Source organism: Lycorma delicatula, chromosome 1 (assembly GCF_047948215.1).
Source record: "Lycorma delicatula isolate Av1 chromosome 1, ASM4794821v1, whole genome shotgun sequence".
Taxonomy (NCBI): Eukaryota; Metazoa; Arthropoda; class Insecta; order Hemiptera; family Fulgoridae; genus Lycorma; species Lycorma delicatula.
The window spans coordinates 348,046,910-348,062,934 of record NC_134455.1 but is presented as its reverse complement, the minus strand read 5'-3'; the positions used below and the strand labels follow the sequence as shown (position 1 = coordinate 348,062,934).

Genomic DNA, 16,025 nt, shown 5'->3' with positions numbered 1-16,025 from the left:
ATGAGCAAATGTCAACATTTCAAGAACCACCTTTAGTCCAACCATAAAAATATTATAGAGATTTTAGGAAGTACGTACTTGTATTGACCAATATTTTTTTATTAATATTCTCTGTACATTAATTCTTCAAAAACGACTAAAACATATTTAAAAATGGGACATTGATGCCATTAAATTTTGGGAAAAATTAAAAAAAAAAAACTAATATTTTTCACCGTTTTTAATTTTTGAATATTGGACATAAAAAATTGAGCTTTAGTACAGTGAAACTACTTAAAGTTATTTAAAATTACAAAGTTTATGTTGGATTTTGTTGTGGGTGGATATTCAACATTATTTCTAAACAATTATTTTCTCGTACCTCCTAAAACTTGTTGACCAAAGAGGTTGAAATTCATCACAAATATTTAGACATATATCCCAGCTTTTGCTATTTTCCAATCAAACTTGTGATGGTATTTGCATGAAATCCAGAATGAAACTGATTCTCTGATCTGGTTTATTCCATAGTAAAAATAGTGATTGAATTGACTGTATGGATTATTATGTCATTAATAAAGACTATTAATTAAATATTACCAAGGTAAATTTAGTTTTCTTAAAAGGAATGAGTCATAGTAAACAGCTTTAATTTTACTTTGAGATGTAATACTCTATCAGTGACACCAGTCACTCTTCCACTCTTGAGCCATTTATAAATATTTTCAGACATTCATATTTCAATTTAATATAAATATTGACATAACAAATCTTTTCAAGTGTTTTGTTTTTACAGAGAAAATACATCTTTTTCACAATTATCATTTTTTACAAGTGACAATTGCAAAAAATTAAGTACTTAGCACAAATTTTGAGGCTATATTTGGATTCAATATCAAAAAAATCCCTTTTGGCACACCAGAAGGCAGAGGTAAATTTCACCAGTGCTAAGTACGGTATAAAAAAGATTTCTACCTTAAAGTTAAGAAAAACTTCAAATTTTCTCAATACGACAATGGTTGCATGTGAAAAAAGTTTTACATGTTTAGCATACGACAAACCCCATCTTCTTAGAATTCCAGCAACAATTTGGTCATCCCTTGCCGTAAGGGTTGGTAATATCAAAAATTGTTACAGACACAAGTTTTAGGTAATGTTTAGAGGACTAACAACCACTTTAAACCGATTTGATGCTATGCCTATTAATAGAGGTATGATTTTTTTTTTTCTTTGAAACCCCATTTTTTCCACCCCCTGTGCCAACGGTTGATGATATTAAAAACTTAGATAATCTTACTTATACGCTTAGATAAGCGTAACTTACCTTAGATACTTACTAAGGTAAGCTTTAGGCCCTTATCCAATAAATGGTAGGAACTTTAAATTAATTTAAATTTTACCTAATAAGAAAGTTATAGTGATATTTTGTTTTTTTGAAAAGCCCCCCTTCATGATCTGATATTGCTCATTAACGAACTCGATTGAGATTTTGGGTTGTTATATTTTATGTATCAATTTGAAAGTGATTGGCACAAAATTAGGGCAGTTATTGTGTTCACAAGAAAGTAAAATATATATATATATAAATGTATATATAAACTTTTGAACTGACAGTGGTTTTGGGGTCTGGTGGATATGAAATGCGAAGATATCTAACAATTTTCTGGAAGTCAAATCATCATACCCATTACAATAGGTAGCTTTCTTATGAAATCTACCTAATATACAAAAGAATAAACCAAAATTAACTGTGTAATAAAACTTTTGTTAACCATTGTAATTATTAATTACAACACAGTGAACTTCCCAGCATTCCTCCTTGTAATTGTTAGGTGGAGGAGATTGGCAAGTAGCATGCTAATCTCCTTCATCTAACATCTGCATGCACAAATGCATGAAGCACATATGCTAGTTAAAAAAAAATAAAACTATAGCCAACAGTATAAATTTACAAAAACGTTCACCAAGTTCTGTAACACCATTCGATTAATTCTGATTAGCTACAGAATAAATTTAATTATTAAGGAGGTGTAATAGGTTTGAATAACATATTACATCATTATGATATTAATTACAAAAATTTATCCTAATAATTATTTTTAAATAAAAATTAATAAAATGAAAAAAGGTGTCCATCTAACAAATGATTCTTCGTAATAAAAGTTATAAAAAAATGAATTTTACATGTACTTACTCTTATAAATTTGTTTTTGTATAAATATTTACTACTTCTATAAATAATGCAGAACATGATGATTATATCACATAACTGAAACCTAATTAGGTTGATAGTGCTACTTTATAGACACTGAATTTGTTCAAGGTAATTTCAAGAAATACTAAAACTGATATAAGAAGTTCCTACACTGTGTTTTATATATAGTTTTCCTTTTATGATTGTGGTGATAAATAGCAATTATGTAAAACCTCTGTATGCATCCCAATTCCCACCTCCCTTTATGGTAATATGATTAAAATATGTAGATAATAAATAAAATTTGAATATGAAAAAAACATTTAATTATACATTCACCAAAATAGTAAATCTGATTTTATGGTAAAAGACGGATATATATACACTAGGGTTGAAAAGTTATAAACTCCATTTTATGCCCTGGACTCCTATCCCTCCAGTTTATTCTTCTAACAAATTGAAATATTTTGATATTCTATTTTTTCCAAAATGCACATTATCATCAAAAAAAAATAAAAATATCATAGGAATATGTCTGAAGGTTAAAAAAGGTTTAGGCTTTCATGATTACAAAGTGTACAATCCTCCTAGCCAACTCAGTTAACAAAAATTGACATATTGTGGTAATAGAACTGTTCCATTTTTCAAATTTTTTTTTTGTCTTCAGTCATTTGACTGGTTTGATGCAGCTCTCCAAGATTCCCTATCTAGTGCTAGTCGTTTCATTTCGGTTTACCCCCTACATCCTACATCCCTAACAATTTGTTTTACATATTCCAAATGTTGCCTGCCTACACAATTTTTCCCTTCTACCTGTCCCTCTAAGATTAAAGCGACTATTCCAGGATGCCTTAATATGTGGCCTATAAGTCTGTCCGTTCTTTTAGCTATATTTTTCCATATGCTTCTTTCTTCATCTATTTGCCGCAACACCTCTTCATTTGTCACTTTATCCACCCATCTGATTTTTTAAATTCTCCTATAGCACCGCATTTCAAAAGCTTCTAATCTTTTCTTCTCAGGTACTCCGATCGTCCAAATTTCACTTCCATATAAAGCAACGCTCCAAACATATACTTTCAACAATCTCTTCCTGACATTTAAGTTATTTTTTGATATAAACGAATTATATTTCTGACTGAAGGCTCGTTTCGCCTCTGCTATTCGGCATTTTATATCACTCCTGCTTCGTCCATCTTTAGTAATTCTACTTCCCAAATAACAAAATCCTTCTACCTCCATAATCTTTTCTCCTCCTATTCTCACATTCAGTGGTCCATCTTTGTTATTTCTATTACATTTCATTACTTTCGTTTTGTTCTTGTTTATTTTCATGCAGTAGTTCTTCTGTAGGACTTCATCCATGCCATTCATTGTTTTTCCTAAATCCCTTTTACTCTCGGCTAGAATTACTACATCATCAGAAAATTGTAGCATCTTTATCTTTTCACCTTGTACTGTTACTCCAAATCTAAATTGTTGTTTAACATCATTAACTGCTAGTTCTATGTAAAAATTAAAGAGTAATGGTGATAGGGAACATCCTTGTCAGACTCCCTTTCTTATTACGGCTTCCTTCTTATGTTCTTCAATTATTACTGTTGCTGTTTGGTTCCGTACACTAAAATGTTATATACTCACAAAAAATAATTACAAAGCATTTATGTTGATGAAGTTCTGACTTCCTCATTTCACAAAGTTTTCACCCTCCTCCCCTCAAAAAAGAAATATAACTATTGCAATATTGGAAGTTACAAAGTACATTTTATTTCAATAAATTTAAACACCTGTAGATATCCAAGCTGATCAAACCTTCTGCCTTTATGTTCTAGACCATCCAACCCCCTCGTAAACAAAATTTTGAATATTGCAATAAAACAGCTGGTTTTTTTTTTAATTACTACTATAAAAAAATAAAAAAACTGCCGTGAAATAAAAATAATCAACAGAAGGTATTGAGAGTTTACATTCTCATTAAATTCTTAAAAATCCAATTTATTTACTATTAAAAATATAAGGAAATTTGTATGTCGCAAACAGTAATTCTGATCCCATTATGAAATTTCCGGCACTAATGAAAAGATTAATACAAAAAAGTAATTATGTTAGGAAGATTACAATTGTTACAAAATTAATTTTATTCAAGAATTGTTTACAAAGGAAGCTAGCTGGCCCTTGGCAGTATTTAAACCCCTAGGCCTAGAGCTTGCCCTGACATAACAGCAGCTGATACTTCTCCCAGTTCATTAAACTATAATGGTTTCAAAATGTTTATCAATATAACACTTCTTCATTGCACTATTCTTGAAATTTTTTCCATTATTCCAAATCTCTTGTTTTTTCTGGTATCTTCCATTTTTAATTTTATTTTGCAGTTTACATTCATAATTTTCTTTCTCCTTCTTATTCTTAGACTTTACATTACTAGAAGCATCATAATACCTTATGGTATCCAAAATTCAAGATTTGTTGACCCTGACGTCTGTTTTACAGCTCCATAAATTTACAAAAATTAAATTTTTACAATATTATTTTTCAAAATTTGTTCTACTTTTTGAAAAAAACAAAACAATGTGGTCCAAAAGTTTTTGTTTCTGTGCTTCTTACTTTTTAGAGCTTTTACCTCAATTTAATTAAAATGTAGGATTAACAAGGATATTCAGTCCCTTCTTTTACAGTATATTTTTTTGAAGCCAGTAAAAGCATATGATGTTGACTGTTTGAGCTATATTGCGTATGCAATTACTTGTAAATTCATTACGCCCCTTCAATTAACAAAAAAAAATTTTTCTAATAATCAACTTTTTAAATCCCATATCAGATTGTAGTATTTCGCTTTGAATGGGCTTAATAATACATAGTCTGTACAAAAGGTTTTAGGACTAAGGGTGTAAAAACGAGCTAGTGCCCACAATGTTGTGGGCAGTTGTAATTTGTCAAGATAAGTCATGTGAAAACATAACGAAAGCTGATTCAATTTGGGTTGGTGGTACTTGTTGGGCATCTGTTTTTGTGAAAGTTTTTCTTATTGTCAGATTTTAAAAAAATGGAGCAACTGCAAACATAAAATTTTGTTTTTTATTTGGAAAAAGCTCTACAGAAACATTTTAAAACAAGCACAAGGTAATAAATTTATATCTCGTTTAAGTGGTTTGCTTGTTTTTATAATAATCGAATGTCATTAGAAGACATTTGAATGATAGAGGAACTGGTCACTAACCAGCCGTAGCATTGAAAACGTCAAACACATACGTGAATTATTAAATGCTGTCTAACATGGACGAATTACTGCTGCTATCTACTAAGATGTCCTGAATCAAATCTTTTTAGACTGAATTAGTGGTGTGCGATTGCATTTTCATAAAACTAAGGATGGTTCATGCTTCACGACAATGCACCATCCCAACCAATAGGGGGGATTGGTTGGTCGCCTTTTGACGATTCCGGTCGCTACACCACGCCCCATTTCTAGCCCTGATAGACTTTAACGGGAGTCGTCTTCAGACTTTCTAACTGATTACACCTCACAGTAATAAGCCAGGCATCAGTTAGAATGCACTGATGTAAATGCCTTGGTAGACAATTATATCAATGATTTCTAACTTAGCTTTTGCCTTCGCTACAAGGCCTCTTCTGGACATCTTGACTGACTTTCATCATTGCCCCACAACAATGCACCAGGGCATACAGCCACCACTGTTTAACAGCTTTTCACCAAACAACAGGTAACACTGCTGGACCACTCTCCATATTCACCAAGTATACTCCATGGGGGCTATTTGCTATTTTCAAAAGTCAAGATACCTACATGGCAGAAGCAGTACAAATTGAAAAGATAGTGAGAAGAGAGTGTTATAAGTATTCTAAAAGTTATTCCAAAAGAGCGCTTCTCCAGAGCTTTTGATGACATCTATAATCAGTCTAAAAGTTTTATCATGTTGATGGAGATGTATAGAAGCTTAAATACGAATAAATTTTTCAGGTAGATTTTGTAAGAAAGCTACCTATTGTAATGGGTACCGTGATTCAACTTCTGGAAAATTTTGACATAGCTTCGTGTTTCAATCTCCCAGACCCCAAAACCACCATCAGTTCAAAAGTTTATATATATATTTCACTTTCTTGTGGATACAATAACTGCTGTAATTTTCCACCAATCGCTTTCAAATTGATACATAAAATAGAACGACCCATAATCTCAGTCAAGGTTGTTAATGGGCAAAATCAGACCATAAGAGTGGAAATGGGAGGGGGCTTTTTAAAAAAAAAATATTGCTATAACTCGCTTATTAAGTAAAAAATCAAATTCTTTTAAAGTTCCTACCATTCTTTGGATAAGGGCCTAAAGCTTATCTAACTAAAGCTTTTTGGTACCACCAACCATTGGCCCAGAGGGTGGAAAAAATGGGGTTTAAAATGCAAAAAATGTCATACCTCCCTTAATGGCACAGTATCAAATCGGTTTAAAGTGGGTCGTTAGTCCTCTAAACATTACCTAAAACTTTTGTCTAAAACAGTTTTTTATGTGACCAACCTTATGGGAAGGGATGACCAAAATGTTGCTGGAATTGTAAGAAGATGGGGCTTGTCGTATGCTAAATATGTGGAACTTTTTTTCACTTGCAACTATTATTATATTGACTAAATTTGAAGTTTTTCTTAACTTTTGAGGTGGTAATCTTTTTTATCCCCTATTTAGCACCAGTGAAATCTACCTCTCTACCTTCTGTATGCCAAAAGGCATTTTTTTATGTTTCTGTAGCCTCATTCCTGAAACTTTTTATAAAGTTTATAAACACTAAACATCTACATTTTTTTTGTTGTAAAATCTTTATATTTCCTAATATTATCTTATGATCATTAATCTTATTCTCGACATCTTAATTAGGAATGGCTATTTTCATAAATTTGAAGTTAAAAACATTGTTAATAGAATAGGGATAAAGTGGTATATAAAAATAACTATTTTAAAATTACTATACCAAGAGGAAAGTAATTTAATCACATTATACTGTCATTTAACACCATCATTGTTACTACTATTGAGATGGCTAATCATTTTTTTGTTGACTGTTCTGGTTCAAAATATTTAATTCGATTTTTATTTATAACTATCATTTCATTTGTGTTGCAATAATAATTGTTTTAAATTTTGTCCATATTTTCTTATCCAGTATATTAATACCAGATTTTTTTACTTTAAAAAAAATTATATTTTTCTCTTTCATCTGAGAGTTCTGGGTTCAAGTTCCAGTCAGATATGATGTTTTTCACATTATACAAAATTCATTACCATTCAGCTTTAATTATTGAAAAATGATGGCACACAACAGAAGTTGTTTTGTGTGCTACTGTTTGCAAAGAGCAAATCCATTGTTTAGATATAATGTGAATTCTACCATTTATTCAACGAACAGTCATCATGTTGAAGATGATTGCATAATTAAACAGAAAAGTACTGTTTGATTTAGCATGTTAGCAGATGAAAATGTTGGGTGTTTTCGAACAGACTCCTAGGAAATCCACAAGAATTAAACTTGTAATGTCTCAAACAGTACAGCTTGTTCCTAAAAAGCATCTGAGAAATGAAGCCATATAATTTTAGTTACTGCAGGCATTACATTCTGGCAACCATAATAACAGGTTCAAATTTAATATACTGCAATTTTGGTGGAGATGAAAGATGAATTTTTTTTTTCAAATATCCAAATTTTTTTTCAGAAGAAACAATGTTTCATCTCAGATTAAGTTAATTGGCACAATATTTGAATTTCAGGGAGTGAAAATCCTTTCATGATCATTGAGGCCAAATATGTTTTCCACCATTTCTGTAAGTAAAGATTATGTACTTTTCTATTTTTCAAAGCAAAATATGATTGGAATTCTATATCTAGATACAATATAAAACTGTTTGTTTACCAAACAGATTCTAATGATTTCATTTTTATTCAAGATGATACTTACTTAGAAGGTCTAATCTTATTTAAACAATACCTTCTGGAACGATTGTATCAGAAAAGGTGGAACAGATTTTGTTCATCATTTAAAGCCTCTCTGGTCATCAGATTTTACCTCCGCAATTTTTGTCCCCAGAGGGTATGCAAAAGAAATGGTTTTCCTACTACCTATCTATTACTCTTCAAGATCTAATCAATAAATTGTTAAAGCTATGAATTCAATAACTAGGGAGCATTAATTTGTGTGCCAAGAAATGTTTTACTATTTCAGTAAAAACATTGCTGAGCACAGACTAAATCTAGGACCATAAAACTTTGAACTCTTCTATCTAGTGATATGGTTTGTGTTTTTATATCTTATAGTAAGTTAGAAATAGAAACTTGAAATCTGGTCATACTTTTTGAATTATCCAGTAATCGAATTGAATCCAAAAAGTTCTTTTAGGATCAAATAATTTCCCTGTTGAATAAAATAAATTAAGCGGTTAATAATCTTCCAAATAACAACTACAAATCATTACATTTCTTGGCTAATGATCAACTAAGGATTTAAGCAGGAAAATGTTGAACAACTAAATTCATACATGGAATACCAGTATTTTATTAAGCAAATATCAATTTCTGTTGGTATGGTATAAATACAATTTTATTTTATAAAGCATACATTAAGGTTATTGATCAATAATCTTTGAATTTTAAAATTATCTTGATCAAAATGGATTGATACATTAAACATATTTTAATTACTGAATTATTAAACTAAACATTAAAATTAAAAATAAACATATATACAATTAAAATATAAATATTTTATTAAAGGTTATATAAACAGTTAAATTTTCAAAGATTGACTTATAAATAATGCAATTTTTACCTATAAATTTAAAATACTATTTTGTTCTGCTTTTACAACAGATAAAAATTATAATGAGTGGCCCAAATGTAACTGTGCACCTAAACAAAAGCATCTGGATCTTTATCAATAAAATTTCATTTATCTTGTTTTTTTTATTATTGTCAACAGTGAAACTAGCAACTTTGTTCATAGTTGATTCTACCTTTCACTGTTGACAATAATATTTATTTGTATAACCATTAAACCTTTTATTCACTATTTTGTTTCAACTGTATGACAATGATTTTAACAGTTGAAAATGTGTTTTATTATGGTAGTTAGTACACAGAATACCCGTACAAAATAATTCCAGCTTGTCAGTTACACAATAATTTCTTAAACGTGAAATCTTTTATTTAATTTTGTTATAAATATTACATAACAAAAAGTTTGAGTTTGGTTTGCATATCATATAATATGATAAGCATTCAGTTTTTCTAGAACATAGTAAACTCGGAATGTTATTAGAATAAGGTCATTTATCCTTTCATCGACTGATGAACTGAGGCAGAAATTGCTGGCACACAGTTTCAACGAAATGGTACAATGCTAGTACCACAGAAGTTTCACTAAACCTATTGTATAAAGTTTTCAAAGATAAACCCATTTTCATAGCACATATTTGTTTCTTAGATCTCCAGATTTTAAATCTAAAGATTTTTATCAAAGGCGAGCGAGAAAGGCTCTGTTTACAAGAATGAACCTCATGTTCCAGATCAACTGCATAAGAGAATTTGTAAATGCTATCACTGCTTTGGTGCTACAGCATGTATTTTCAAATGTCTTTAGGCATGCTTGGAGGAAATGGTGGCCATATTGAACAATTTTTTGTAAGTAAAAATTCATTTAAGTAAGAATTATTTGTATTTCTATCATTATTATTTAAATACAATAAATTAAATGTTCGTAAACATTGGTGCATAATTTCAGTCAGGACACCCATTACATTACTTGTTATAAGCATTTTTTTATTAGTATGTATTAGATATGTACTTAAAGCTCATAATAAAATAGATTTTTAACAAAGGTTTTTTATTTAATAATTATAATTAATAAATTTTCATTATAATTTTTAATCCATTCTACCATAATATACACTTCATTCACTGGCATTCGTCTCATAAAAAAAATATAATTATGTCTAATAATACATAACTTTCTTTTTTCACTATTCACTAACTTTTAAAGCTCAATCAATTTAAAGTGCTAACATTCCAAAGCACTTTAAACATAAAATCATAAATTTTCTCAGACTTTTCTTGCTAGGAACTGTACAATACAATAAACCAAAATCTATCTATTAATACTTAATGACAACCTTTTAATAAAGATATATTAATATGCAACATTTTAAATTGTCAATAAGATTTTTATGGCCTGGGAGTGATAATTTTTCACCATTCAGTTTATTTTTTAAGCAATTTAGATCAGTGCAATTTTAGCAATAACTCAAACAAAAAATTTCATTTATATTAAAAATCATTCTTGCCAAAATTTATATATTTTATAATATGTTATTGGTACGTTTGAAATCTCCATACTTTTTCCAACATGGCAAACTTCAAGTTTTTATACGGAAACCTTAATTTTTATAACATTTTCAGTTACATCAAATAATTAATTCTTGGACATTTTCCCTATGTGACGCAATCACTCAGAAGCTATACCTCATTTTCAGTTGTATCAATTGACAATATGTAATGTAACAGTCCAACATATCCAAAATTCTGTAATTTTATTCTTTTTTTATTATTTCAATAAAGTTGTATTTTTGTAATAATAAGTTTTAAAATGTGTATACTTTTTTATTTTAACATTTCACAAACACTTTAAATTACTTCTTGGACCACTTTAAATCAGTGGTTCAAATTCTTTATTATATCATTATTCTAGTAAATAAATCCCAAAAAACACACATTTACAAAATACTTATGCTTTAATTTCAATTTATTGAAATTAGCAAATTATGTTTTATTACAATTTACAAAAACAAATATTAATATGTTACTCAATAAAAACAAAATATTGGTAAGTTCTTTTCTTTTTTTTTTTTTGAGATGATGGCATACACTGCTTTTGGTCATTTTGCTCTATGAGAATGAAAATTTGTAGCATATGAAAAATGCCATAACTTTTAATCTGATTTACAAAAAATAAATAATATTACTTTTACAAAATAATATAATTAAAAAAAAATCATTTGACAAATAATTTACTTATTATACTATTAAAACTGGTAAAAATAAATTCGCAACCATCCATAAAAATCTAGCCAAATGTAACGTTTTAAAAAATTTCTTATAAAATACCAACATTTTTGGTAAGTACAACTGGAAATATGGTGTCCAACTTGAATGGTTGTATCTTCAAGAATAAAAACGTATTTTTTAAAATTATATGTTATATCTAAAAAAATTTAAAAATTGGATTTCCATTTAAAAAACCCACCATATTGGAAAAATGGGTGAGGTGTCAAACATGTCAATAGGATATTTTTAATGTACTCAAAAATCAAGGAAAATTCCCTATTTAAAGTTCTTTGTAGTTGACAAAATTCCAATATTGGCACACTTAGAATGAACAATTTGTATATAAAAATACCACTTTAAATTTTAATATTAATACAAGCAGACAGTTTTAGATTGATTATTTAATAGTACATACAGCACATCATTCATTATTAAAAAGAAAATATAGGTAATTAAATCAATAAACATTGTCAAAGTTTTGTTAAAGGAACATATTTTTTAAGATTTTGATGTAAAATGCTGAATTTTACATAAAAATATGACATCTTCGTACCTTCCAGTGTTGTTATTATGAGATAAAAAAATGCAATAAAATATTTGTAGCTCAATATAATGCGAGAAAGAAATTTATTCATTTGCACTTGCACAGGTATACCTTATGAGTTTTGTGACATATACTGTTAATCTTCAATCATATCTCCTGGTATTGTGATTTACACTATGCACAATTTTGTCATGTAATAATATTCAGCGTGTCATAATTTAAAAAATGTTTGTTTTTCAAACACAGAGAATAGTGTTAGTGATATCACACTTCTAAAGTCTGCAAGATTTTCTTGTGATTTAGACTGATACTTTTCTCAATAATGGAATTTAAAGAGTACGACTAGTTGTAAAATTACTTAAAAGAAATGTTTTGATTTAGTTATAAAATATATTTCTATTTTTTTTTTTTTATAATATATATTATGAAAGTAATTCTCATATTTTTTTTACCACCTATAAGTCTATTTCATATTCATTATTAAGGGAGGTAGGATGACTTAAAAATTAAAAAAAAAAAATTAATTTTCAAGTTTTTTAACAAAAATCTTGTTCTACAGATTTTTAGCTTTAATTTAAGAACAAGTTAATGTAATCATGTTTAGTATTGTGTATTTTATGAAGCAGTGCAAAAATTTATAAACTTTTTTACTGATTGTAAACAATTCAAGATAATAGATGTCATCAAATGCGGCTTTAAAATATGATGTAGAACTACGTACTGGCTAATCACAGAAATATGGATAACTGAAGATAATACAGAGTATCGGCATATTTCTATCTTTCATTTACCAATGAGGACACTGCATATGGATTGTGCCCTAAATTTGAGAGAAGTTGCTACAAGTACCATAAGTTTAAGGTTTAGGCAGATATGAATATACTTATCTATCATATGAAGAAAATAAAGCACATTTTTCAAGATTTAGAAAACCCTTCACTTCTTATAAAATCTTTACATCATGGTACCCAAAATAGCAGCAAATCACTGAATAATGTAAACTGGTTGCAGATCCCTAAATCTATATTTCTCATAAAGGCTGCTCTAGAGTTTTAAATTTATAAAACAATAACCAGTTATAACAAAGTAAGATAATGAAAATATTATCAAATGCAAACTTTTAAAAATATTAGTTATTTCTACAGGGGCATATTCTTTTGGAATAATGAAAAAATTGAATGAACTGGTATCAAAACATGCAGGAAAATAATATACAAGAGATTGAGAAAAAACATTGCCTTAAGACGCTTAGCTAAAAGGAAATTAGAAGGCATGTATAAAGAGTAGGAGAACCTAGATTATGGTGCATATTGTTGCTGGGATTTCCTAGAGTAAGAATAATTTCATAACTATATCATTAAACTTTAGATATGTTTTACGATAAGTGTTTATTTTTCAGATAAACATATGCTTTTCTCAGACACCGTGAAAGATATATCTATATTTTTTTTTTTGTAACACCAAGCTGAACATTTCAAGCAGATTTTCTAAAATTCTCATTATGTGGTGTGTGTATGTGTGTCTAAAAACAACAAATTAATCACCAAACACAGTAACAGAAAAACAAAAAACCTAATACTAGTAGTCGACTTTCATGAGATCCCACATCAGTCTGTACACAATTCTATAATTAATCAAGTTTATGTACATCAGTAATGGCAGTGGAGTTGTGTTACAAATTTTGTGGTTTTTAGTGTTTATATTTTCCAAATTTTAAGTTTTTATTTCTTTTTTTGTTATTTGTTGATATAATCATAAAATTGTATTCTGACTGATGATGCAGGATCCCACAAAAGTCGACTATGGTCTTAGTTCTTCTTAGGTTTTTCCGTTACTGTGTTTGGTGGTTAGTTTGTTTTTTTAATTTAATTAGCATAGTGATTGTTATGTTGATGAATTATTTGAATTTTCAAAAAGTATACATTATATATACACTTTGCATTCCAAATTTTTGCACCACTTGCCAGATAAATAGAACAATTCATAACATAACTGTATTAACACTATTTTGGTTTCAAACCCTCTGCTTAAAATGTTAACCAAAATATTATGTTTAAAATAAAGATTATGAACATATTCCTTATAATTTCTGAGAAAAATGTGTACATTCAGCTAATTTATATTCAGGAGATAAAGTCATCCAACTAGTTAAATTTGTTTTTTTGTAAAATAGAAAACACACTCATCCAGTAGCAACATACATAGATGTAAAATTATGTTATATGGTGGTTAGCGGTAAACTGTTAGTTGATACAGAAGAGAGAGTTACTTAAATATTTTAATTAATTACTTAAACCAAAAAATTGCTGCTACTAGTGAACAATGAATGTTTTTCTAGTTAAACTTCTTTTGTTTTCTTCTAAGAGTTTTGAGTTAAACAGAAAACTTTTTAATAAAAAAATTCTATCTGTATTTAAGATTTCCCTTATTTCCTTTGATACTTAGGTAATTTAAACAAGTATACGTGTACTTCCGCAAGAAATTGCTCAAAATGTGTTTTATGTTTATTTTATTTAGAATTATGTAGAATTAAAATACGAGGATTATTGGGATGAAGTAAGAGCAACATTCATTTCAGTTGCCTAAAAACAACATCATGTATAAAAAAGAAAAGAATTACCAAATTTCAAAACCACACCTGTACAACCACGCATGATCAGTGAATGAAATTTGCAGCATTTAAAGCTGCATCCTAGAGTTTCAAGCACCAGCTGCCTGACTACATTGGTAGTGCTCAAATGTATGCTAACCTCAGTCATAAAAAAATGGTATCTATGTAACAGAGGACATTTTGTATTCTACAATTAAGCAAGACAGATAGATAATAACAGTTCAGAGTGTGTTTCAGCAGTGTTCCAGAATCAATCCACCATCAGCTAATACAATTTATTAGTATAAAGAATTTGAAGAATTGGCATGTTTATGTAAGGGGAAGAGTCACTTCAGAGGAAGTACAACAAATTCAAGAGACTTTTTAGCGAAGCGTAAAACTGAAAACTTGCAATCCCTCACATGACAATTTGGTACGTGTTAAGATAACTCTTACATTTCAGGCCTGATTACAGCTGTTACAAGTTGCTTGGTTTCTAAATGAAACATTAATTGGATAGTGTACGGAAGCCCAAGGCTCGGGCCCCTGAGATCGCCAGACATTACACCTTGTGAGGATGTATGAAACAACGTATCTTTCACCACTACCTGCTGATTGGAAGAGCTAACCAGATTCACAGCTGCAGTAATGTCTGAAACAGAAGATGTTTGCAATGTGTTGTAGAAAAATTAAGCTATCATTTTAATGTTATCTATGCAGCAGATTGAGGGCATGTAGAACATTTATAACTGGGCAAGTGAAATTTCAAAACATTTTTGAATAGTACATAATTTTTCTTATTTGTAACATTTCTTTTATGAAATATATCTGTTTGTAATTGGGTCTTTCTTTTTTTTTATATACACTACATAATAAAAATAGCAATTAAAAGCAAGTAGGTTAAGCAATTTTCCAATGTAGAGCACTTATTAGTTCCCAAAAGGATACAGTTTTAACACTTTTTTTTTTTTTTTAATTACAAAAATGAAATTTATTATTTATAACTGTAAACAAATGGTTGAGTTCTAGCCTTGGTAGAGTAAGGACATGCTGTTTTTCACTTGTTTATCAGCATTGCTTGTTGATGCAAGTGTTGTTCTGACTAGCTGTGTTTTGCTTATGGTTAATAATAGTATTTTCTGTTTATTTTATTAAATTTGATCATACTCCCTGTGTCAAATCACTTTTATTTTATTTTATAAACCATTAAATCGTTAAATAAAATATTATTTATAATATTTTTAAATCTGAGTAGTCAGTGTTTCTTTGCAACTTTTGTTTAAATTTTGGATAAATTTGTAATGCTGTATTCACAAAAAGGAAAATGGAACCGTCCAGTCGCCTGACAAGAAGGACCAAGCAGCAAAATGAATCCCTGGATTTGAAAATGTAGATTTGCTTCAAGGCATGGAAGCAATGATGAAGAAATTCTTCGATGAAAACTTGACCAAGCTGGCAACAAAAGAAGATATTTTGGTTATATTGGCTGCGATTTTAGATCTCGCAGAGAAAAATAGATTGTTGAAAAAAGAAGTGTAGATTTTGAAGGTAGAAAATGCCAAAATTTTTATCTGCTGTACGTCCTGGTACTTTTACATATCAAAACTGATTATTTAA

The 16,025-nt window shown here is 29.1% G+C and overlaps 2 protein-coding genes across 6 annotated transcripts in view; one reads left to right on the top strand and one right to left on the bottom strand.

Moving 5' to 3' along the window:
- Window positions 1-16,025, top strand: part of LOC142334444 (uncharacterized) — a 593,558-nt gene that overhangs the window by 413,837 nt on the left and 163,696 nt on the right. The window lies entirely within an intron of this gene.
- The window catches only part of LOC142334442 (CDK2-associated and cullin domain-containing protein 1-like), a 66,691-nt gene continuing 59,435 nt past the window's right edge, over window positions 8,770-16,025 (bottom strand). Inside the window, exon 6 of the mRNA XM_075382439.1 lies at window positions 8,770-15,060. Coding sequence (XP_075238554.1) covers window positions 14,861-15,060 — 200 coding nt within the window. The 3' untranslated portion in view covers window positions 8,770-14,860. The remainder of the gene's footprint in view (window positions 15,061-16,025) is intronic.